The sequence below is a fragment of the Musa acuminata genome, chromosome BXJ1-3 (assembly GCF_036884655.1).
Source record: "Musa acuminata AAA Group cultivar baxijiao chromosome BXJ1-3, Cavendish_Baxijiao_AAA, whole genome shotgun sequence".
NCBI classification, from domain to species: domain Eukaryota; kingdom Viridiplantae; phylum Streptophyta; class Magnoliopsida; order Zingiberales; family Musaceae; genus Musa; species Musa acuminata.
In genome coordinates this window covers 1,520,299-1,543,260 of record NC_088329.1, presented here as the reverse complement: position 1 = coordinate 1,543,260, position 22,962 = coordinate 1,520,299, and the positions used below count along the sequence as shown (strand labels likewise).

Here is a 22,962-nt window from a genome sequence, read left to right as displayed (position 1 = left end):
TGATTTCAATCAACTCTGCATCCTTTCAGCACATAACTTTATACAATGGTTGAATACACCTAATACATTGTTTTCATTATCATGACATAAAACTTCATGTCATGAGATAAACAAGATTGGTTTGAGCTTGTTTTTTGGGATGTTTTTAATAGGACAAACAACTCTTTGGCTTTTATGAACCTATCTATCTTTTGCCTCAAAGGACTTCACTTGGAGCCCAACTCCTTCCTGAAGCTCTTATCTACCCAAAAGATTAAAAGAGGCTGAGGATGCCATAGTTACTTCTATCATACTCCTCTCCTTTTCAGTGATCAATCTGAACTTTTATGATGAATGATGGCCAATACTAAGGTATTTAGCATTGAACCAACACCACTGTAACAAAGCAATATGGTCTATAGTATTTATCATATTGGAAAGGACATGTCTTGTGTGACAAGCTAGCCTAGCCTAGCTATTAATAGGGTAAGACTTGACCATGGAGGTCTTTGTGGATCTTCATGTGTCATACATTTTAATGAGTTGTTGGGAGAGGAAATGGCACCAATTAATATGAGTTGAATTGTGAGATAGATAGTCTATTGTTCTTGGTCAATATATAGCCAAATACCACTGCTCCTGTGAGAATTAAAAGCAACACATCAACTACCACCTTGACCACCGAGCATTGAGCTTCTTCTTCTTCTTCTTCTTCTTCTTCTAGTGAGCTGATATCTCTCTCCACTGTGCTCTCATTTATGTTCTCAATGTGTACATATGATAGGCACATCAGCTTGCATAAACATCAAGAATAAACAACACTCTTTCGATATTAAATGTGTGTTGGACCCAAAGAAGCTTCAATTGTAACGACAATAAATGTATAATAAAAAAGGATAAAGTATTGTGATTTGCAGATTGGTCATAAAAACAATTAAACATCAGAAGCCAAAGTATAAATTATATGAAATGATGTCTGACTACTCATGCATTAATTTTTGGTTACCTCTGATGGTGTTCACACAGATGAAGAATTGAAATGCTCCACCAAATGCTGATAGAACAACTATGTACTTGGACATAGTCCTGATGCAAGTACTTTGAAGGGTATATAATCTTTGTATATATATATGGAAATATTGTCAGATTGTTATAAGGTTCTCCATTATTTCATGCCTTACAGCAAAGTAATGGCTGAGATGATGTGGCCAAAATATTTTTTAGTGGTTGCCTTCTTAAAGCATTAACTTTGAGAGGATTGCAAATTTTAAATATTTTTAGTAAAACTAGATGAAAAATTTTAGACATGTATGATGTTTTACTATTGTTAACCATCCATGCATGGGTGAGATTGGCATATTCATCAAAGAAGTGTTTTGATGTTTTAGTAAGGATAATATAGAAAGTGTTGTTTGGATAGTAATTTTTTGTTTTCAGTTTTCAAAAACATTTTACAATACCAAAAGTATAGAAAATTGTTTTCCTATTTTCCATGCCTCCACATCAGTCCTTGGAAGCTTCACAGAAGGCCCCTCTGTGTGTGTGTGTGTGTGTGTGTGTGTACAGTAAGACCCTACTGAGCATATTTGATATTTGCTTGTCACCAGCTTTTGAAGCTCAAAGGAGTGATCGCATGACATCTTCTTCCATACCCCAACAATAATTCTGAAATGATGCAGTCATTATTCATCGTTCTTGAAGGTGGTCTGACATCATATAGCTCTTAATGACAGCATGGCAACTCTTTCCTAGGCATCGGTGGCAAGCAGCAGGCAGGTGGAAGACGAGCAAGCCACAACCAGGCAGCACCACCGCAGAGGACACCAACTTGGCACTGCCTGCGAAGCCCCATGTGGGAGAGCTGCATCTCTCTCTTTTCCCCGTAGCAGCAGTCACGCGCCTTCACATGCGGCATTCGCCCCCCAGCGGAAGCAGAAGCAGAAACAGCGCACCAGACCACCCCCCCCCACCAATGATTGACCCCTGCGGCCTCCTCGTCAAGCTTGTCTCCTCTGCTGGCTCGCGGGGTTGCTTTCTCGCGGCCTACCACCGAGCATGGGCACTCTCGGATTGACCGGAGCCACCGCGGTCCTTGCCCTCTGATCCCGTGTCAGTGGGTTGGCACCGTCGCCTTAACTGGGCGGGCCTCCCGTCCATTGAATTCTAACTCTCCCCCATGGATTCCTTTTGAATGCGGGCGGGCCCACACACTTCCATTTGCCGCCTTCGTGGGGCCCTCCCCGTTTCCCGTCCTTAATTTTGTGACACTTGTCGACTCACGAGGACTTCTCCACTTTTTGCCCTCTCAATTGGAATATTATATATATATATATATTATATTATATTATATTATATATATATAATAAGAGATGAAAGGCTTATGAAATTGAAAGGAAAAAAATTGAGGAGATAATAAATTAAATATTATTATTATTATTACAATAATACACCACAAAAGGTGAGTGTTTGTCATAAGTGATCAAATTGAACAACTTAATTTCCATATAGGAGATATAAAGATGGAGTAACGATTCAAAAGAAATCCATCAATGGAAATGCATGGATCCTTGAAATTGGACGGAAGAAGGCAATTTGGTACGCGTCAAACTTTGCAGTGATTAGTACAATATGGAGACTGTGACTCGTCCTTGGATATGCTATCCAGCACATGCATCGCCCATGCTATCCATTATTGCCGGACGTCCGAGCTTTGCTCCGTTTCATAGGCATCTCCCTACTGCTAACTTAACTTTAGCCACCAATTACATAACTATTGATTCCATCGGCATTGGACGGTGGATATTTTAGTTTTTTTTTTTAATTTTTATTTTTTTAATTTTTTAATTTTTTAACTCAATATTATTATTATTTTTATTCAATAAAATAAAATAGATCATTCATATCTCTCGGTATCATATGCCATCACATCATTATTATCCTTTATATCTCGGATATTATTGACTCCGAGAAATCGAGATCGAATAGTATTCTGTCGATCGATGATCATAGTGATATCTATTAATAATTTGAGATCCGAGTATCAATTTGAACGTAGCATTTCGGTACCTTAAAATATTTTTATTTTTATTTATAAAAATAATTTATTAAAAAAAATTATCAATTAAACTAAGAAGCACTCAAATATTATTTTCACAACAAATATCATATTTAATTCTAAATATTTCAGATCTTATGTATCAAAATCTTTACCAATTAAGTAGTTAATGAGGATCGAATGGGCCAAAACCACCCGAGTCGATGCCGGCCCATGTTGACTTCATCAGCACTTTTTTATAATCTCAAAGCAAGGCTATTATGGGAGAGCGTGATGAATCAGACGGTTCTAAATTAGTTCGAGGCGGGATAGGAGGATACCGAGCGGTGGTGGCTGTTGCCCTCGGCTTTCATCTCCTCTTCCCTGGAGATATCGCCGCCCTCGCATCGAGCTCCCGAGGGTTTCCATCTCAGATTCGGAGGTCTTGTTTTTTCCTTTATCCTCCGTGTTTATGGTGGTACGTATACTGGACTTGGAGATGGCGGTCGCCGGCTTCGGAGGCGTCTTGAAGTCTCCGTTTCCCTTCCGCCGTCCGCTCGTCCTATGCGGCCGCCGCCGGAGCACCGCTGCCGCCGCTCCCGCTCCCTCTCCCGTCGCCATCGTCGAAACCCTGGCGAACCCCCATCGCCTTGTCGGCAGCGGCGGCGACCAGGCCGGTCCGGCCTCCGCCCCGCGTTCGTCGTCTTCTCCTAAACCCAATGGAAGAAGTAAAATCTCTTAGATGATTTTTATTTTTCTCATGACGCCTTTTTTTTTTTTTTTTTTTCGTCAAACAGTGAAATAAGGTTTTCTTGTTTTATCTCTCAATTCGAAGTCATTGCGGAGAGATCAATGTAATTTTGTTCTTTCAAGGTAGTGAGGGCTTTCAAGGGTCTGAGTGGAAAATGCTGAGCTCCAAGGAGCTGGGAATTAGGTCTTCCATGATACCAAAGCCAACCAGAACGGTACTGAACGAGCTTCGAAAAAAAGGTTGTTTTTTTTCCTTTTTCGAGAAGTTTTAATAAATCGAATTTGACTAAGTTGAAATGCAAACATAGCAGATTTCTAGTGTTGCAAGCTGAAATGTAAGAGCTAATAATCTTTTTTTCTGTTGCATTGATAACAAAACCTTGCTCATTGTTGCATCAAATGGTTATATTTGCTGTGGACTAAGATAATAAGTTCATGAGGTTTATGATTCCACAGGCTATGATGTATATCTGGTTGGAGGTTGTGTGCGAGATCTTGTTATGAAGAAAACACCAAAAGATTTTGACATTATAACTTCAGCGGATCTCCGAGAGGTTTATCCCTGCTTTTTCTTCTTTATAAAACTTGATGGTATCGTTAAGTTTGGTATCATTTCAAATCTTTAGAAGACCTTTAGATCCCACAACTCAATATTTCAACAATTGTACACAACTGTTCCAAGATCTACAATGTAGATTTGGTAATGGGCCTATGGCATGGTATGTAAGGTTTAGGGCCTACCATAATCTTGAATGAACTTTTTGTTTCAAGCGATCCAAAAATTCAGACAGACAAAAGAGGACCAACAGGCAATAGTAATACTTTCTTTTGTATGACTAGTATTACTGCACATTCAGTTATGACCCTGCAAAGAACTTCATCATGTATATTGTGACTCAAAATGGTTGGTTTCTGTTGTTTTATAACCTCCAAGCACACAATGTATCTTGCACAAAGGCTTTTTCAGCTTATGACTTGGTTTGCAATGTATTTCATTGGGGATTTGAAATTTATTTTTCTTAATTAACAGCATAAGACCTAATCGATAGGTCTTGTAGTTCAATGGTGAGAACAGACCCATGTAGCAAACCTTATATAGCAGGGACATAACAGAATCTTGTTGTTGTGGAACATAATCATGATATAGCAAAATGGGAATATCTAGGTTTTTAAATAGTCCCTATGAAATCCATATTTACTCACCTTTTATAATGAAATCTTGACAGAGGCTCTACTTGTGGTAGTTATGTCTTATACTAATCCATGATCCTTGAAAGCTGACATGACAAGGCCCTTCTCTAGCAAGAACAGGATTAAACATCTTCTTTGGCAAAGGGAGGATATGTATAATTAACACAAACCTTTGCACTTGTTTGATAAAAAGGTGCATGTTTTAGGAAAGGAGAGAACAGATTGGGAAAACACTGTGGTTAATCAAGAGGAAAACATGAACCATGGAAATATTTGAGACACCAGTATTCTAACAGAGTAATTACGTTTTTCTAATTTATTAAAATTATGTAGGGCTTATAAATCCTAGTAAAATGTTCTGGAATGGAGGGAATAAATGTATTATCACTGAAGTAGCTGGTTCCTCTTTTCATGCTGCATCCTGTGCTTGGTATAGACACTTTAATGCCTACTTCAGTAACATTTGGGTGGAATTGGGATGGCATGTTTGTACTCCTATTCTCTTCCATGGTTCTCTTGCTTTTCTGTTGGTTGGTTTCTTTATTTTTTTTAATGATATATGTCATCTATATCATATGTCAATTATAGCCTTACATAATATTTGCAGGTGAAAAAGAATTTTTCGCACTGTGATATAGTTGGAAAAAGGTTTCCAATATGCCATGTGCATGTTAATGACTGCATAGTAGAGGTTAGTTCTTAGTTAAGCTTTTTCTATTTTCTGCAGAATACGGGCTTCCTGATCCTTAGATTACTCAGCAAGATAAAAGCTGCATATTTTGTTAGTTTCCTGTCAATTCAAATATGCATAAACATAAAATTACAGATAAATATATCTCTCTTTATATAGATTCACATAATATGTACATCGTATATTTATACATGTTTACATGTGAGGGACTGATGGAAAAAGTTGCTGGGGTTTTTCACTTGATTTTGTGGTGATCTCTTTTTCCTTCTTTTTTTATTGGTTGATTTGAAAGGGGGCCTGTGATTTAGGGCAAGTTTCTTTAGCACCAGTTTTATGTAGGCCAAGAACTATGATATTAGTATGATGTAAGACAAGTTGCTCTTGTTTGTTTATTTGTTTATTTTAGATAATTTTCTCTTATATCATATCTGATGTAGAGTGAGCATCTTGATGTGCCATATACTTATTAGCAAAATCTATGGTTGGGATTACTTTTCATTCTTGTAGTGCATCTTCAGTCGGACATATTTACCCAAATTTCTTCCGTTTTATATTAGCTTCTTATTCTTCTCCATGAACGATCTTGATAAGTGGAATATAGTTACATAAGATGATATCATGTGGCAATTTAATATTTTAAAAAACCTCCTGAAATATTACAATTATTGTAGAGACAAAATAAACAAAATAGCTCCTGCACACTCTGACACGCCGATTTTCGATTGTTAGACTTACCCTGCAGTTAGGATCAACTTTTTTATGAAAATCAAAAAATAACTTTCTGTAGTCAGGTAGATTCCTCATGTTAATTCACTCTTCTTAATCTGATGGAGCAGGTTTCAAGTTTTAACACCCATGGAAGAAAGCAAAACCATGATTTGACTAATTTTTCAAGATCTGGTTGTGATGAGCATGATTATGTTCGTTGGAGAAATTGTCTTGGTCGGGACTTCACCATTAACGGGTTATCATTTAGTCTCTTCAAAAGTTTGAACGTGATTTGCTTTAATTTTGCTTCTTTAAAAAAGTTGTTTTCCGAGTATATTTGATTCATTTCTCTTCAAGTGATTGCAAACATATTTGTGACATACTGACATGTATGCTTCTTTCCTTGGAAGCAGTTCTTACTCTCCCTTCTACCTTTTTCTTTTCAGGTTAATGTTCAACCCATATTCGAAGCTAGTTTATGATTACTTAGGAGGCATGGAGGACATTAAAAATTCCAAAGTGTGCATGTATTTCATAATTGTCAGACATTATTCTGCAACGACCCTTTTACCATGACTTTTGAGCTCATGTTTTTTCTCCTTTTCAATTAGGTTCGGACTGTAATTCCTGCAAATATGTCCTTCTCGGAAGACTGTGGTGAGTTAACTTATTTCCCACTCCATTTTTTAACCTTATTTACGTCTAGAAACATGTAATCTTTCTTTCAAAGCATTGTATGGCACTTCTTGTGATCCTTTGCAGCCCGTATTCTGCGTGCAATCAGAATTGCAGCTCGTTTAGGTTTCCGTTTTTCAAAAGAAACAGCCTATTCTGTGAAGGATCTTGCTAGCTCAGTACTTAGACTTGACAAGGTATCACACACACACACACACACACACACACATATATATATATATATATATATATATATATATATATATAATTTTTAGCCTTTTTCTTACTCTAGGTTTTAAATGTCAATTAGTTGATGAAAACCTTGTTTTCTTGTCATTGGCACAATTTTTTCCATATTTTAGGGAAGAATCCTCATGGAAATGAACTATATGCTAGCATATGGATCAGCTGAAAATTCTTTGAGATTGCTTTGGAAATTCGGCCTTCTTGAACTACTATTACCTATCCAGGTCCATCATATTTCAATTGGTCGGCCTATTTTATTCATCATGTATCTTCTGATTTTGTTCTTTGCTGAAATTGAATGCTTTGATTGCACTTGACAGGCAGCATATTTTGTTTCACAAGGTTTTCGAAGGCGAGATAAGCGATCAAACATGTTACTGGTATGATTAAATCTAGACTCTTTGTTTTTCTGATAACTTTTCATTTTCAGTATCTGACTTGGACAGGACAAATATAACAGCATTACATGGAATCGGTCTTGATATGGCAGAATAATGAAGATTTGAGAGATGAGATGATTGAAATCTTTGCTTTTGATCTATCGATCTTTACTTTTGATCTTTTCTCTTATAGAGAATTCTTTTTTGTTTGTAAACATAGGAGTCTAGTTAGTAGTCTAATACGACGATTGGAATTGTTTTCATGTTGAAACTTTTGATTTTCTCTACAGTTTGATGGTCATGGTTATCTTCCACCAACTTCTGTGAAATTCATCCAGTTTTTAACCCTCATCTTTCTTACCATGTCATCTCTCTATGCTCCATTTATCTATTTAGTTTTATATTGCATCAAACTTGCATGAAGAAAGAAATACAAAGAAGGGGAGGTCCAGTAGACTGTTTTCTCAATCATGTGAACTACAAATTGAAAATGAACAAATATTCTAACATTTACAACTTTTTAGTCCATTTTAATTGTAGACTGAAGTTGCAGTTCTTTTGCTTGACTTTCTGTATGCAGGCTATGTTTGCCAACCTGGATAAGCTTCTTGCGCCTAACAGGCCATGCCATAACAGCCTCTGGTGAGTTGAAAATTCATTTTGGTTTTTCAGTTGCATTAAAAAAAATGCACTAACAATAGCATGCCAATACTATTCATGTCAATTACAAGTGTATCTTTGCCACTTAAATATTCAGGGAACTGTTTACCAATACTACCTTGTAGTACAGGATCATATTTAGATTTGTAGTTCACATTGTTCTTTTGAAATTCAAGTCTTTGTTTAATTTATGAAATCCGTAGAACTAACATGCCACTGGTACAGAGTTGGGGGGTGTCAATTGCACATGATGCAGCCTGTCTCAATTATTAAACAATAACTAATTTGAATCAGCATCTATCTCAAACAAACTATGGAACAATAGACTTTTGTTGCTTTAGTACCACAGCAGGTATCACCCTCCTAAGTGTATTATGATCTTTATTGGCAGTGGGGCAGGATGAACTCATCTTTGTCATTTAATGGTCATTTTCAAGCTATATCACTGTTCATCTGTTAGCAAGTCAATTGTGCTCCAATTTCTAGTTAGTTTATGGTCTCATTGTATTTCCCTTGCTTTGAGTTAGTTCATGTTTCAGTCACTCTCACCAATCAGTTTGAGTTAGTTCTGGACTTAATTCCAGTCTTCACTTGTTATTTTGGTTGGTACAGTTTCAGTTGTGAATTTATTGCTCAGTTCAGATGAGGCGGGGGCCATCGGGCTTTTATACTGGTATACCATAATAGATAGATAAATAAAAGAAGTAAATATATGTGCTGTGGTATCACCTCACAGATGATAATCCATGGTTACTGGAAACATGACGACGACATTGATATTGAATCTGTGATATGATCTTGGTTACTTTTTTCTGAACTTCTTTTTAGTTTTATATATTGCTCCATTTACTTAAGGCTTCCATTTATTTTCATTTTCAGTTTTATATATATATATTTTCTGAACTCTAATCAGTGTTTCATTTTTTTTATTAGCATGATGTTATTCTACTGCAACGTTCTTAGTAGATTATCTACTTATCAGGGTAGGGATTTTAGCGTTTCATCAAGCACTAGTTCGTCAACCTCGAGATCCCTTAGTAGTAGCAATTTTCACCCTTGCTCTTCATAATGGAGGGAATTTGTCAGAGGCTGTAGATATTGCGAAGAAGATTACCCATTCACATGACGGTAGCTATTCGGAATTGTTGGAACCTCAAAAGTGGGATGCTGAAGGGGACTTGCTTAGTGACGTTATCGACCTTGCTTCGTCGGTTGGTTCAGCATTAAGTTCAATGACAGATGAGCATTTAGTTTCGCAAGCAATGGCACAATATCCTCAGGCCCCATATTCTGATTTAGTGAGTATAACACGGTCCTCGAAGAAGTAAATCAATGCTTTTCTCCATTCAAATTTTCTGATGGTTGCTTGTGAAATTTGTGACTAGCATCAATCATGTAACGTGTTTCTTGATTTAATGGAACTCTTGCTTGTCTTGCAGGTATTTATACCGCTACAATTGTATCTGAGAGTTTGCAGGTTGTTTGAGTGTGTTAGATATGGACAGAGGGAGAGAGACTTCGTCACCAAAAAAGGGTGTAAAATAAACTATTTCACTCTTGCCCAAGGTGGGCTTGCCGAAATCCGACATGTTTTCGCCAGAGTTGTCTTCGACACAGTCTTTCCTCTCAACCTAGAGAATGAGGACAGAGCAAATCCTGCCTGAAGGAGGATTAGTGACAAAATTGACATATGACAGGATCGTACTCGGGAAGAAACAAGATTGATTCTGCGCATGCCATGAAGATATTGTCAAAAGCAGGATTGAAGCCAGCACAACTTTCTTTGGACTTTTAATCGGTAACCATGGATATTATCTGTGAGAAATGCTACTGAATTGGATACTGGATTTCTGCTTTCAGGCTGGATGCCAGATCTCAAATAATCAGTCAGTCATGGCCCGAACACTTCCACTTGGAGAGCTCACCCATGCTTCTCGAGTTCTATATTGATGATGTTATACCACTGATGTTCTCATCGCGACCGGTGTAAATTTAGAATGAGCGTAGATGACTGTTGTCATTAAACAATTTTCATTTGTTATATGAGACGAGGGTAGAATCTTATTCTTATGACCTTTGATGCATGCAATTTGTGTTACACAGGCTTTGCCATGTGAGTACTTTTGTGAGTACATACTGTATATTGTTATAAAGGATAAAAGGTGAAGATGAGATTCAAATTTGGAATCTTACAATAAAGCGTCAAAGTCTTTATCAGATAAATTAACTGATATTTTTTTTGATATTTTATCTAAGCACTCAGAAGAGCAACAAGTATTATTATTATTATTATTATATTATGAAAAATATTGTTAAGAGCCTCAGACCACTCTTTTGTATGGCACTCATAAACATAATATTATATAATCCCTCAAATGTGATAATATATTGCATGACTAATTTTAGCAAATTGTTAAGTTCCAAGCAGATGGTTTCAGAAAATGAAGTTGTATACTCTTTCAAATGGGATAACATATGAAATATGAAAATTCACACACTAAAAGGGGAAAGACAAAATGTCCATTATTATCATGGGAAAAACTCATTCAATCTAAAGACAAAAGGGCAGCTTGTAGTAAATTTTGGTACATGTTTCATCCAAATTCTAGACCTAGTCATTTTAGGAACACTAGCAAGCAAATGTTATAACCAGGTGAGGATAAAGGTTGACCATTAAAAAGTTCCCTGCTAGTCCTATCAATTAGAAAACACTGAGGTATCATAAAGAAAACTCAGCCTGTAGACACTGAAAACATTCTCAAAGAAATCAGGCAATCAATTGGAAATCAAATTAGCGCTTCTTCTTGCTTGACTTTGATGGAGTTGCAATCACGTAGACGAACAATCCGACCAATGTCAGAACAGACACCAGCGATCCATATTTAGCTAACAGCCTCTGCATACACCGAATCAGTTTAAATCGATGAGCTTTAGACTGGGAATGTTTCGGAAGTATGATGAATACGCAGAAAGAAGTAGATTTACCTTTGCCTGAATCAAGTTGAATCATATATTGTGCCGGTTTGCAGAGAATGCCAACACATGAAAGTCGCAATCGAGCATCAGAAATTGCAAGACAGGGAACAACTAATTAGTAATGGATGCATAATGCCATGTGGATGACTCACCCATTCAAATTTCTTTTCAGGAGGCTTGTCGGCGAGAACATCTATTGGCTGAATGGGGGTAGAATAAGCTTCCTACAAGGGTGAACATCAATTACAACATCCTTCCAGTGAATAAAAGAGGTAGCAAACATCGATCATTAACCATATTAGCAAAAGGTTATAATATAGGTATGGATTCTTATCTACAATTTCTCCTGCAAAATCTCCGAGGCTTTTAAAATAGGTGAGAAGAAATCATTTAAGCACTTTAACAAATTTCAGAATGTTCAAGAACATTCTTATTATTATTGCCACAGAAGGATAACTCTCAAGAAGTAGAACGCAAGATGTTGTCCTTCATGCCCAATATTTTCTTTAAAAGATTTCATGCTCAACGGTTTCAAATGCAAGCCAAAATGAAATACAATACGGACTCAAAATGCATCGCCTTAAAATCTTACTAATGCTCCTTTACAAACGAGATAAGAACCATACCTGTAGGGCAGCCTTTGTGGGAATACGAAATTTGATGACAGCAGGAGAACCATGGAACATGCCCTTCGCTTTAGACTCCAAGACAAAAGAGTGAGAGGCTGAGGAACCACTGAAAGTAACAGAAATCATATTTATCACAAAGACCAATGGCTTTACCATGAATGAGATTGTAGGATTAGATATGCTTACGCATCAAGCCTTTCCCATGTCTTTGATGTGCTGCCAGAGACAAGATCAAACATATCTTGTGACCAACTATCATCGTTCATGCTCACGTCATATGCAGTCCTGAAATATTACCGATTAACGTACAGCATGATGTATGAAAATCAACAAAGCACACTGATGAAGGAAATTTTGGGTGGACCCAAGGCTAAAAACCGCAACTCTTACCTGACAATAATACACTTAAGAAGAAGTTACTAAGATTTATTGATAACAGACACTAATCATAAAAGAAATATAAAATGTTGATTGAAAATGGCTCCAATCTAAATGAATGAGCAATTTGCCATTGCATTGGCTCCATACAAAGATCTCACAGAATTGCAAGGAACATAAGAAAGGATAAAAAAGAGATGCGAATAAGGAGAGAATGGAACATAAAGACCTAATTACCAAAAACAAGCTTCAAAATTTGATAGGTAATCACCTCTAACAAAGGAAAACAAATGTCTGCATAGCACTTAGAATATGAGAATTACAAGATTAATCAAGGAATTCCGGATGGCGCAATAGCTAACCTCATAACAGATTTTAAAGAAGATACAAAAAGTTTCGAAACAACTTGGACAAATTGGAACAAGCAAGGGAATTTAAATAAATTAGAGAATAAACTGATTGATTTATTTCCACGCTTTATATGCAAGCAAAAACATGAAATATAAATAAAGACAAGTGAAACAATAACCAACAAAGCAAAAGGCAGGCAGCACTTAACTGACTTATTCATTCTAAGTAGTTCTTTGTTGTTGCAAGTGATCTCAAAATAAGCTATTGAGCTCAAGAATACTTGATTAACTCTGGAGAATGGTTTAATGACTAATCAATCCCTCAATTGGCATGAATTTGTCATGATGGAAATAACAGAACCTATTTTATAAAACAAGATTCAAAACTATATCCGATACACAAAGAAAAGAGATATTAGTAGCAAACAAAGTACTTGTATACCAAGCAGATGGTATAAAGAAAGCTAATAAAGTAAGAAATCAACGAAAAAAGTAACGTTTCGTAGATCTGAGATGTCATGCATATGATTCCATTAGAACAGACAATCGATACGAGCGACATAATTAAGTAAGAAGACACAAAACTAAAAGTAAACAATGTCTTTTCAATCTGCGATGTCATCGAATGGATAGATCGGCGTTTGATATCAATCAGCGTTTCCCCGATTGGAGACGCCGTACGTACGATCCATCAGTTAGATCGGACGATCGATAAGAGAAACAGAACTCTAGACCGTAGAAATGCGTAGATCTTTGGGGCTAACTCACGAGAGTCCTTCGTTGTAGAGGTCGATCGAGACGGAGACCCGCTCGACGCCAGATTTGAGCCGCGTGAGGCTCACCTTCTTGTGCGCGACCATGAATGGCGCATCGGAGCTCGCCAACGCCGCCGGAAAGGCGGTGACGAGGAGCGCCGCGAGGAGGTAGAGGAGGAAAGATCCCGATCTCGGCCTCGCCATGGCTAGGGTTACACAGCTCCTCGGACAATAGCCGGTGCGAAGTACCCGTCCAGATTGGTCCCTTCCCTTTTATCTTCCCACTCTGGCGAAGTTACAATATGCCCCCTAACAAAAGCATTATTACGTAGAAACTCAAATTACATTAAAAGAAACAAACTTAATATGTACTATGTTTAGGGGGTTATTTGAAAACTTCACATTAATCCCCTTCTTCTAATTTTCTTCTCTGACGAAGTTACAGTATGCCCCCTAACAAAAGTATTATTACATTTCTTCTATAGAACTGTACGTCCGTTGTGATATTGAAGGTTGACGGAAATATCATCGAGACATGACTTGAGACACGACCCATCGGACGTAGACAGCCCTTGTGTGGCAAGTTTCGTAACGTTTGTCGCGGTTCTAGAGGAGTCCGCTGACACAACCGAAGAAGTGTCGAGTGATAAGTATACATCAAGATGTTATCCGACATCACCACACATTCAACATCTCTAATCTAATTAACAGTTGGATTATTATTATTATTTTTAATCTTAAATCCATTTACTATGGATAGTTTGTTTATCTACAACTCGAAATGAAAATAAATATATCAAGTAATAATTCTTGTTGAGAGTTTTAATTACTATAATATTTTTTTATTACTATTATAAAAAAATGAAAATACAAAGGATAATTTATCATAAAATACTCTTAGTTTTGAGCTTTTATTATATTTTGATTGAGGATATTTTGATTAAAAGATAAAAATGATGCTCCTAGTAAAAATCAAATATGGAGGTGTCATCTTATAAAAACCCATTATTAGAAGTTTTTTGGATAAATTATATAAATATAAATCTCAAAATATATAATAATAATAAAATATTTAAAATTTCAAATGATATTTCAAACCCTTGACTTTTGCTGAATGAATGAAATTTTGAGTTGGATAAGTTTGATGGATCAATACCAAATTAATATTTTATTAAATAAAATTTTACAATCTTAATCTCTGATAAGTAAATACTACCATATTATTGTTACACTGCCATCAAAATAAAAATATATTTTTTATGTAACCAAATAAGATTTTAAATCCTCAGCATGATGGAGTACACCACCACCACCAAATGAGCTGACCTTTATACAGTAGCCACAGACATATCCAAATCCATTGTGACAACCAAAATGAATATTTATAAGATATATGCCTCACTTTTAGGAGCAAAGAGAAAGTTAAGGCTAATACTATTCCCCAAAAACATAAGAAAAGCAATAGAAAGTGCATGGCATTACATATGCAAATGACTAATGAATCACCTCACTTCAGATATTGAAAGTAATACATGATATAGTTATTTTGGGACAATCCACAATAACAACACAACCTAATCTCTGGTACATCTGAAAGAACAAATCTTAGTACAACAACATGCTATCTTTCGTTTTTGTAGAGATATAACTAGGCCTATTTGGCACATGGGTTGCGCAAATCTGAACAGTTCAGAATGTATCCCCCCGACAAAATTACATCTCAATCAAACCCAAAGAAACGAAATCTACATGGCACACGGAACTAAACTCAAAACTCCAAAGCTTGACACAAGAACCATTATTTTGAATATTCTGGATCTGGATCTTCTTTTTTTTCTGATTCCTCCCAGGTTAGCTGTATAAAATTAACTAACCAATACAATGTACGAGATATGAAAAACTCAAAGCCGTCCACCTCACTCACAAGATGGTTCACCTATCGGTAATCTTAGAACTCGAAAGTATGTAGCAAATATCACCTTAGGTAGCAATTCCTGCAACAAAAAGTTAAATATCAGGAAACAATTATCTTTTACAAAGGAAATCAAATAGATTTCTATCATGCAAAACTTGGAAGGAAGACTTTGATCCCGTAAGTGCATATCTGGAAAAACATGCAGGCTATACCTTTAGCTCTCTGCCAATATATCTTTAACATATTAGAATTTTATGAGAAAGAGGCAATATAATGTGAATAAGTATCATAGAGACAAGATAAGAAGAAGAACAAAAATAAATTTGAAAATATCTGCTTGCACACCTATATGAACCACTGAAGATTTCTTCCATCTAGATAGTAGATACTGTATCCATACCCTCAGTACGGAATAAGAAATACAGCTATCATATGGTGAAACATATGATGGTTGACTCTTTATTATTTGTTGTTTTTTGCAAAACAAGTCAAATTTAATTAACCCAAAATATGATGATAAACTTCCAGGAAGCAGAAACAAAACAAATTATCCCTCCTAGTGTTTATGAACAGACTATCTGATGCACAAACCACCCAGATATTATTATGGCATCAATGCTGAACCTTCATAGGGGGAAATTTATCCAAACATTATTTCTCAGAAGAAGTTAGAACTACATCAGAAGCACACTTAACAACAAGATCCCGATCAATATGAACTGTTAGTCCATGCTCTGAAGTTGTATTCAGTCATCAATATAGACATGAAGTCCAACAAATATAAATAAATTCTGAAGCAAGGTCAAGCATGAAGATACTAGTGCGGATAAACCTACAATTCATCTGGAGTACACAATGAGAATATAGGTTAAGTGACTTGATAAACAAAAAGGTAGAAAGATATGGATTACTAGCCATTTTGATGAGGTTTGTCATGATGCTAATTTGGTGAGCAATTGAATCTAATTGGGGTAGGTTGAGAGTTTTAATGCATAGGTTCTTGATTATTGTCATATGGATTCATTGAGATTTAAGCGAAGCTATGTTCTCAGCTACAGGAAGAATGCCTAGAATGCAAAGGATATATACCTTGGTTTGAGAAACTAAGAAACTGTACTTCATTACGGAAATTCTATTCTGTGCTAACGAACCGTTTACTAAAAGAATAAATTTACTTAATGATGCATTTAGGTTGCTTACCTTCAGGCCTCTGTTGCATGCACTAGGGAAGTAGTTCAATTATTACAGCCAATACTAGTCTAAAGTTCGAGATGCTCATCTTTCCATATATACACAAGCACTCGCAGGCTGTAGAATCCATGCCAAATGAAGTGCAGGCTAATGGTGCAAAAACAACTAAATCATCTTGTGCTGTTGAAACCTAAAGTTTTGGTAGCATGTACACTTAGTTTACACTTAACAGTATCATAGTAAGAAAATTATCATCATCCTATGAAACCACATGAAACTAGCAAGATGTGCTTAATTAAATTCAAAAGCCTTGTCAGAGAGTCCATATACTGTTTGTGTTTAGCTCGAAGATTATGCAGCTCATGCCTTTGTTTCTTCATCTGATGGTAGAAGGGTTCAAACTGTTCACCTAAACTTATTCATTAAGCAAATTTAGGTATCTATTTCGTTATACTCTGTGTAGCAGACCTTAGATAACGCAAACAGCAAAACAATGAAACAAATTGAAATAAAATTTAAATTTGTGTGCAAACTCATGTTTCATGTTCTATAATTGAAAGCACCCTGCAGATTGTCAGACCAGACCTTGGTCCCATAAATTATATTTCCGCATTGACAACCCAACTCTAATGTTTCAAAGTGCAAGTATAAAATGAATCTCAGAGAAAAAGTTGAAAATATTATAACAAACGAGCTAGCATATATATTAACTTGCATAACGGTTCTTAACTACCATATGAGTTGGCCAGACATGTTGGAATCTGTAAGGTACATATCCAGAGTAGAAAGCTTCCAGGACACTATAGTCATTCTTGTATACAATGAATTAAGAGGTTAACTAAATATGGTCAGAGTAATTTCAGATCTCAAAATATACAGCAAAGAGAAAGATACATGTATCTGTGGGAGAAGAAATAAATGTCCATCCATCTACAGTGAGGTCGAGTGGATTTTTGGGTGTGTTTATGTACAAGGGTCTTCAACTTGATATCAAGCAAACTGTTAAGACTAATACAACTACGTACAGAATTACCAAAACTTCATCAGTTTCTTCTTTATTTTCCTTTTTGTTTTTTGGGAAAAAGTTGCCAATATTGTGAACCTCTCATTCCCAGCCTTTAATGGTCTCTGTCCAGGGTTACACAAGCTCCTTAATTGTCATTTTCAAGATCAATGCAATAAAAAAATGAGATAAGACCATCCAAACCATTGCAAACCAGCAGAATTTTGTCTCTTTTACAAAGTCCAAAAATTGCTTTCAATTTCTCGTAGTGGACTACAGTAATTCTTGTTAGATCTCCATCTCTTCTTTTTTCTAAGAAGTAAGGCACCTAGAATATTTGTTGTTTATGATTCAGATAATATGTTTCACACTCCAAGACTGAAGCAGACTGAGTTAGTGAAGTTGAACCACTATGAAATTGATAAAATTCAAGTATAATTACAGAGTTCAGTGCAAATATCTAATGCAAAGTATTAATAATTTTTCAACTGTTTCATCATTTTTCAGAACTTTACTGATATTAGCATTTACAGAGCCAAATTCTGAGGTTCAGCCATTCATTTGAGATGTGTGAGGTTCATTCATGTTTGTTAGAGATCTTACTGACCCTTCTCTATACAAAATTTAGAGAATCCTTTTATAATGATTAATGATGACTATTATGTAGGTTAAAATTCCTATAATCTTGCAGCCAGGGAACCACCATAATTGCTGTTTGCCATCCTTCACCATTTTCTTGAAAAGCTTAAAGAAACCAGGTAATCCTAATTTTTATTGAAACTGAATTGTTATCGGGTTTAGTATGGGTGCACCTAATCAAGGAGGTGTTGTTCATCAAAGGATGATAACACAACCGATGGTTGGGCTGGCATAACATTTGCAATAATGAAAGCCAAAAATAGCAAATTGTGATAGAATTTCCTTGATACAAAGTGGAAAAGTTAAGTTAAAAATGGTATTCTTCCACACTCCTTTGATGGAGCAGCTTAAACCTTTCTTGGTTGCAGAAAGCTCGGATAAGGAGAAGGTACTGTATCTCCTGTGTGCTTCAAACTTCAAAGTAATGTGTATGATTGTTAGAAATAAGAAAAGATGAGGCATGAGGAAGATTCTGAACCACTTATCTGCAATGTGTTCAAGAAAGTGTTTTCTAAGGAAAGATGCTTCCCTTATAATGAACAACAATATCAGCTTAAAACAAAAAATCCATATAGCAAAGGAAAAAAATGTGAAGGACTAGTCAATCTTGCCCCTAGCCTTTCTAGTACTGAGGAGAGAATGCAAAAGATTCTATACAGGATTGAGTTTATGGCAGCATTTCAGTCCATAGTTTGCTTTTAAATATGATCGGGACCCTTTCTTTGGAAAGTGCAACCAAGTTGTTCTGAGCTAAGAGGTAACTAAAACAAAACAAGAGATTCAAGTGGATAAAGTCCTTAGACAACCACAACTTTGAGTATTTAAGCATAATTTCAGGATCTCAAAGGGCATGAAGGAATTTCAAACATGGACTTAAAAGTCTCTATGGCACTCCATCTGTGCAAGGAATAGAACAACATCATGATCATGTGAAATGCACTAGGTCCAATAGAAGACTTCTTGTGAATGCTGATAAATGATTTCTGGTGCTTATTCTAAATGTGGTCAGTGGGGTTAAAAAAAATATGGTCGGCGATAATCAAACAGATCTTCAGAAGAATCGGAAGTATCAGACAGTGCAAGCACTGCAACTTAACTAGGAAACTCAGGCCCATACACCCCAATCCATACAAGGTCAAGCACCCCTACTGAACACAAGAGGCAGATGAAACAATCAAGGCGAAGCGCATGTTGTAGACAGAATAGTCAGGTTTCTAATTGTAGTAGTGAGTGACATTTTTCAGTTTTTCCCATACATGTTCATGTTTTGACAAATCCTATTGCTCTCTTGCATTTCATTCTACTTTCATTTACTAGTACAAATTACCTTCTAACACTTTGGAGCTTTAGTTGTGTAAAAAATCTGTGGGGATATGGTTGCTGCCAATGATGTTTCAAATTCTTATTCTACCAAGCAGATGGTCTTGAATGTTAGCAGAATTGTCTGTCATGAGCATATATAACTTTGACATAATAAAAGGAAGGATTTGTTGACAGCCCAGTAAGGGCCATGCCCAGTATTTGAATTCAGTAATGATTGTTGGTGAGAATAAAACTACTGATGTAAAATGCTGATTCTGTATGTAAGATGACGGAAACAATAAAAGTTTAGCATGTAATGTTTGGTATGTGCATTATATAAGCATACATTTAAAATATATTCATCCTCAAAAAGTAAGAAGCATTATCTTTCTCAAACATTGCAATGAAGAGAATGTCTATGCACACAATACATGGAATTTTATAGGATGATTAAAGCATAAAAGGTGAAACTTTGAGGGTTGACCACAAAACTTAGATGACTTATGGATGCAATGATACATAAAAGTGTTTATTCATTAGTGGATTTATGGATCCGATTGATGCATGAAAATGTTCATTCATATTGGCATCTAAAAGTAGCTTATTCAGGTTTCATACTTACATGCATGCTCATGCCTGTAATTTTCTTCTTCAAGGCTAACAAGAAGACATATATAATCTATATTTGGATAAAGTTAAAGAAACTGCTTACCTCTATTTGGTTGTCTATTGGTAACATTATAATTGCCCGCATAATCAGCAGAGCCCTTGCCTATGATATCTGAAGGCATATTACCAAGCCCATATTCAAATGGACCAGTACCCTCAAGTTCTGAAGATGATGATCGCCAAGTAGGATCACCATAAACTGAACTGCCACCGTACAGCTCCGCATAATTTCCTTCAAATTCACCAGTTGATGCAGCAAAGGAAGTTTTAGCAGATATAGTACCACCTTCTCTCCCAAAATTGCCAGCACCAAGATCGAAATCACTATCATCATCTCCATAACTGAGATTCCCACTAACATAACTGGAAGTGCTTTCCCCAGCCCGAGCTGAGATAGGAGGAGCACTTCCCCAGTTCGAAGTCCTATTGGCAAAGCCGCCAAGGCTACCATTCCCAAAGGCCATATAGTCATTGTAACTTGCATTATTCATAGTATAGCTAAGACCTCTACCACCCCAAGCATTCCGAACCATTGAGCTGAAATCAGAGCTAGTATTTGTACTACTCCCACCATAACCATTAGGACTAGTGTATCTAGTGGAGTTCCCAGTGTAATATGGGCTTAAACCACCCCCATATCCAATATTGTTGCTAAAACTTGAATTCCCTCCAAGGTTTGGTATCATACTAGGTTCAAAATTCATCTTCATTCCAAAGCCAGGACCAAATGAAGAGAAACCATTCCTTGCACTACTAGAAAGTCCTAATCGACTATCCGTCCTCATTCCGTAGCCACCAATCAAGCTTGGATTGTATCCCTGAGTATATCCATTCAGAAAGCTGTTCACTCTATTCAGACCGGAGTTATATCCGCCAATAGGGGAGCGCATGTTAGGCCCTGGGGAGAGTTCTCTGGGAACAGCTCTCTTGACCTCTACCATCTTGCCATTCAGCTCATGGAAGCTTTTAAATAGCACCTTATCCACAGCATCCTCTGAGTCGTAGGTGATGAAACCAAATCCCCTGGGCCTACGGGTGTTGTGATCATACATCACCACAACATCAGTGACTGTCCCAAACTGATCAAAGTACTTCTTGAAGTCACCCTCTGTAATGGTGGATGGCAGGCCTCCCACAAAAATCTTCTTAGTGCGGCCGTTACCAGGAGAAGCATGCACGTTGCTGTTGTTTCTATAGAGGATCTGTTGGTCGTCCTTGGGAACAGCTTTCTTCGCCTCAACCTGAGCAATTGATCGATTCGATATAACAGTTTCATGAACGAATTGCCGATCATCGAGAATTGTCTAAAACTAAATGCCATCAACATTGTCCAGAATCAAAATCACGAGTTATAATTTGCAATGCTGAGCGTAAAGATTTTAAAGCATGTTCAGAGAGCAGAAGAGAAAAGGCTGGACATTTACCATCCGTCCATCGATCACATGCTTTTCCATGACAACCTGCTCGGCGACGGTCGGGTCTGAGAACACAACGAATCCGAAACCGCGAGCGCGGCCAGTGGTCCGGTCCTTCATGATCACGGCCTCCACCACCTCTCCGTAGTTCCTGAAGTACTCCCGCAGGCGCTCCTCGTTGGTGTCCCGGGAAATCCCACCGACGAACAGCTTTCCAAGATCCGACCGCATTCTGTTTTCTGCAAATTAAGCATCCTTGACTTCCCGTTGCCACAATCATAATCAGATGAAGCCGAATTCCAACAATTCAAGACAGATACAACCCCCCAGACAAAAAAAATATATCACGCTTTACCAATCAAACGGAATGAATGATGGAAAAGAAAAGAAATCAATTTTGAAGAATCGATGCAAATAGTTATGATTGACTTCAGAGAACAACTCGAACATTCCTTTTTGAGTCCTCCAAAATGTTTGATAGCTCGGGCGATCAGAAATGACGTAGATCCGATGGGAATAAGAAAGCCATCACAGGAGCACGCGATTCGATGCTCAACCGAATCGGACAAACCGAAAAAGGAATCCGACACCACAATCGAGACCAGGAAGATAAAATCGGGCAAAATCAACGGGATTCGCGGCCCTTCAAATGGGGCCAAAGCAAAACCAAATCAGAAATCACAAGTAAGACGGCACCTACGGAGGGTCTCACCGATCCGAAGCGTGCGCCGGGAGCGAAGACGAGAAGAGCAATCGGGGCGATTCTAAGATCTGCGAGGCGGCATCAGAGAAACAACAACAACAACAACAACAACAACAACAAACTCTTATCTTCCTCTTCCTCTCTCTTTTTCCTTTCGATCGACAAACATACAAACAAAAATTAAAAATAATAATAATAATAATAAAAAGGGAATCTCTTTCAGCTTCAAGCGCTTCCTCTACCTTCCTCCGATTCCGCCCGCCTCAGCAAGCAAATGGAAGGAGCGAAGACGAACGAACGTGGCCTTTCCTACATCAAAAACATATCCATTAATCTATCCTATCAGCCTCCTATGCGAAGAAAGAGGGAGGATGGAGGGATGCATAAATAGGCGAGAGAAAGGGGTGTGTGGGTGGGGAGATCTCCCTCGGCTGTCGTGTGGTGCGGTAAGGTAAGAAATGGCGAGGAAAGCTGGTGAGACCCCATCGCCGCTGCGTTGGATTTCGAATGGTTTACGCTCGAATTAGTAAGCGAAAGCGTTGTCATGTTCGGTTCGCGAGCCCGCGCCGAACCGATCCCAACCCCGCGCAAACCCAACCGCCGGTGCGCGCCACATATTTGCAGGTATTCTTCCAATTGGGCCTTTTTTCCTACAAAAAGACCCCCAAAAAAAAAATATATATATATATATATATATTTATTTTTCCCTTTTTGAAATCAAAA

The 22,962-nt window shown here is 37.2% G+C and overlaps 3 protein-coding genes across 13 annotated transcripts; 1 reads left to right on the top strand and 2 right to left on the bottom strand.

Moving 5' to 3' along the window:
• Positions 1 to 3,317: 3,317 nt before the first annotated feature.
• On the top strand, positions 3,318 to 10,384 carry LOC135615510 (uncharacterized). Of its 6 annotated transcripts, none has more exons than XM_065114138.1 (14): positions 3,320 to 3,741; positions 3,887 to 4,003; positions 4,220 to 4,317; positions 5,562 to 5,645; positions 6,482 to 6,609; positions 6,800 to 6,872; positions 6,965 to 7,010; positions 7,116 to 7,225; positions 7,391 to 7,498; positions 7,595 to 7,654; positions 8,235 to 8,296; positions 9,248 to 9,297; positions 9,410 to 9,612; positions 9,754 to 10,384. In XM_065114138.1, the coding sequence occupies exons 1-14, from the start codon at positions 3,486 to 3,488 to the stop codon at positions 9,976 to 9,978; spliced, it is 1,620 nt and encodes a 539-aa protein (XP_064970210.1). In that variant the 5' UTR covers positions 3,320 to 3,485; the 3' UTR covers positions 9,979 to 10,384. The 6 variants fall into 6 exon arrangements, with proteins under 6 accessions (XP_064970234.1, XP_064970225.1, XP_064970210.1 ...); XM_065114133.1 differs by having other exon boundaries at positions 9,401 to 9,612; XM_065114146.1 differs by having other exon boundaries at positions 3,321 to 3,741; positions 3,891 to 4,003; positions 9,297 to 9,612.
• A 428-nt stretch (positions 10,385 to 10,812) lies between these two features.
• On the bottom strand, positions 10,813 to 13,661 carry LOC135615530 (uncharacterized). The gene is made up of 6 exons (XM_065114169.1): positions 13,416 to 13,661; positions 12,106 to 12,204; positions 11,917 to 12,025; positions 11,443 to 11,514; positions 11,300 to 11,305; positions 10,813 to 11,210 (listed from the first exon to the last, which is right to left on the bottom strand). Exons 1-6 carry the CDS (start codon positions 13,604 to 13,606, stop codon positions 11,106 to 11,108), a joined length of 582 nt encoding a protein of 193 aa, XP_064970241.1. The 5' UTR covers positions 13,607 to 13,661; the 3' UTR covers positions 10,813 to 11,105.
• Positions 13,662 to 14,893: 1,232 nt separating this feature from the next.
• On the bottom strand, positions 14,894 to 22,729 carry LOC103977132 (heterogeneous nuclear ribonucleoprotein 1). Of its 6 annotated transcripts, none has more exons than XM_009392562.3 (5): positions 22,482 to 22,729; positions 22,249 to 22,390; positions 21,546 to 21,775; positions 20,165 to 21,362; positions 14,894 to 15,396 (listed from the first exon to the last, which is right to left on the bottom strand). In XM_009392562.3, exons 3-5 carry the CDS (start codon positions 21,765 to 21,767, stop codon positions 15,383 to 15,385), a joined length of 1,434 nt encoding a protein of 477 aa, XP_009390837.2. In that variant the 5' UTR covers positions 21,768 to 21,775; positions 22,249 to 22,390; positions 22,482 to 22,729; the 3' UTR covers positions 14,894 to 15,382. The 6 variants fall into 6 exon arrangements, with proteins under 6 accessions (XP_009390837.2, XP_018679514.2, XP_018679513.2 ...); XM_018823969.2 differs by having other exon boundaries at positions 22,237 to 22,307; XM_018823968.2 differs by having other exon boundaries at positions 22,249 to 22,307.
• Positions 22,730 to 22,962: the final 233 nt, after the last annotated feature.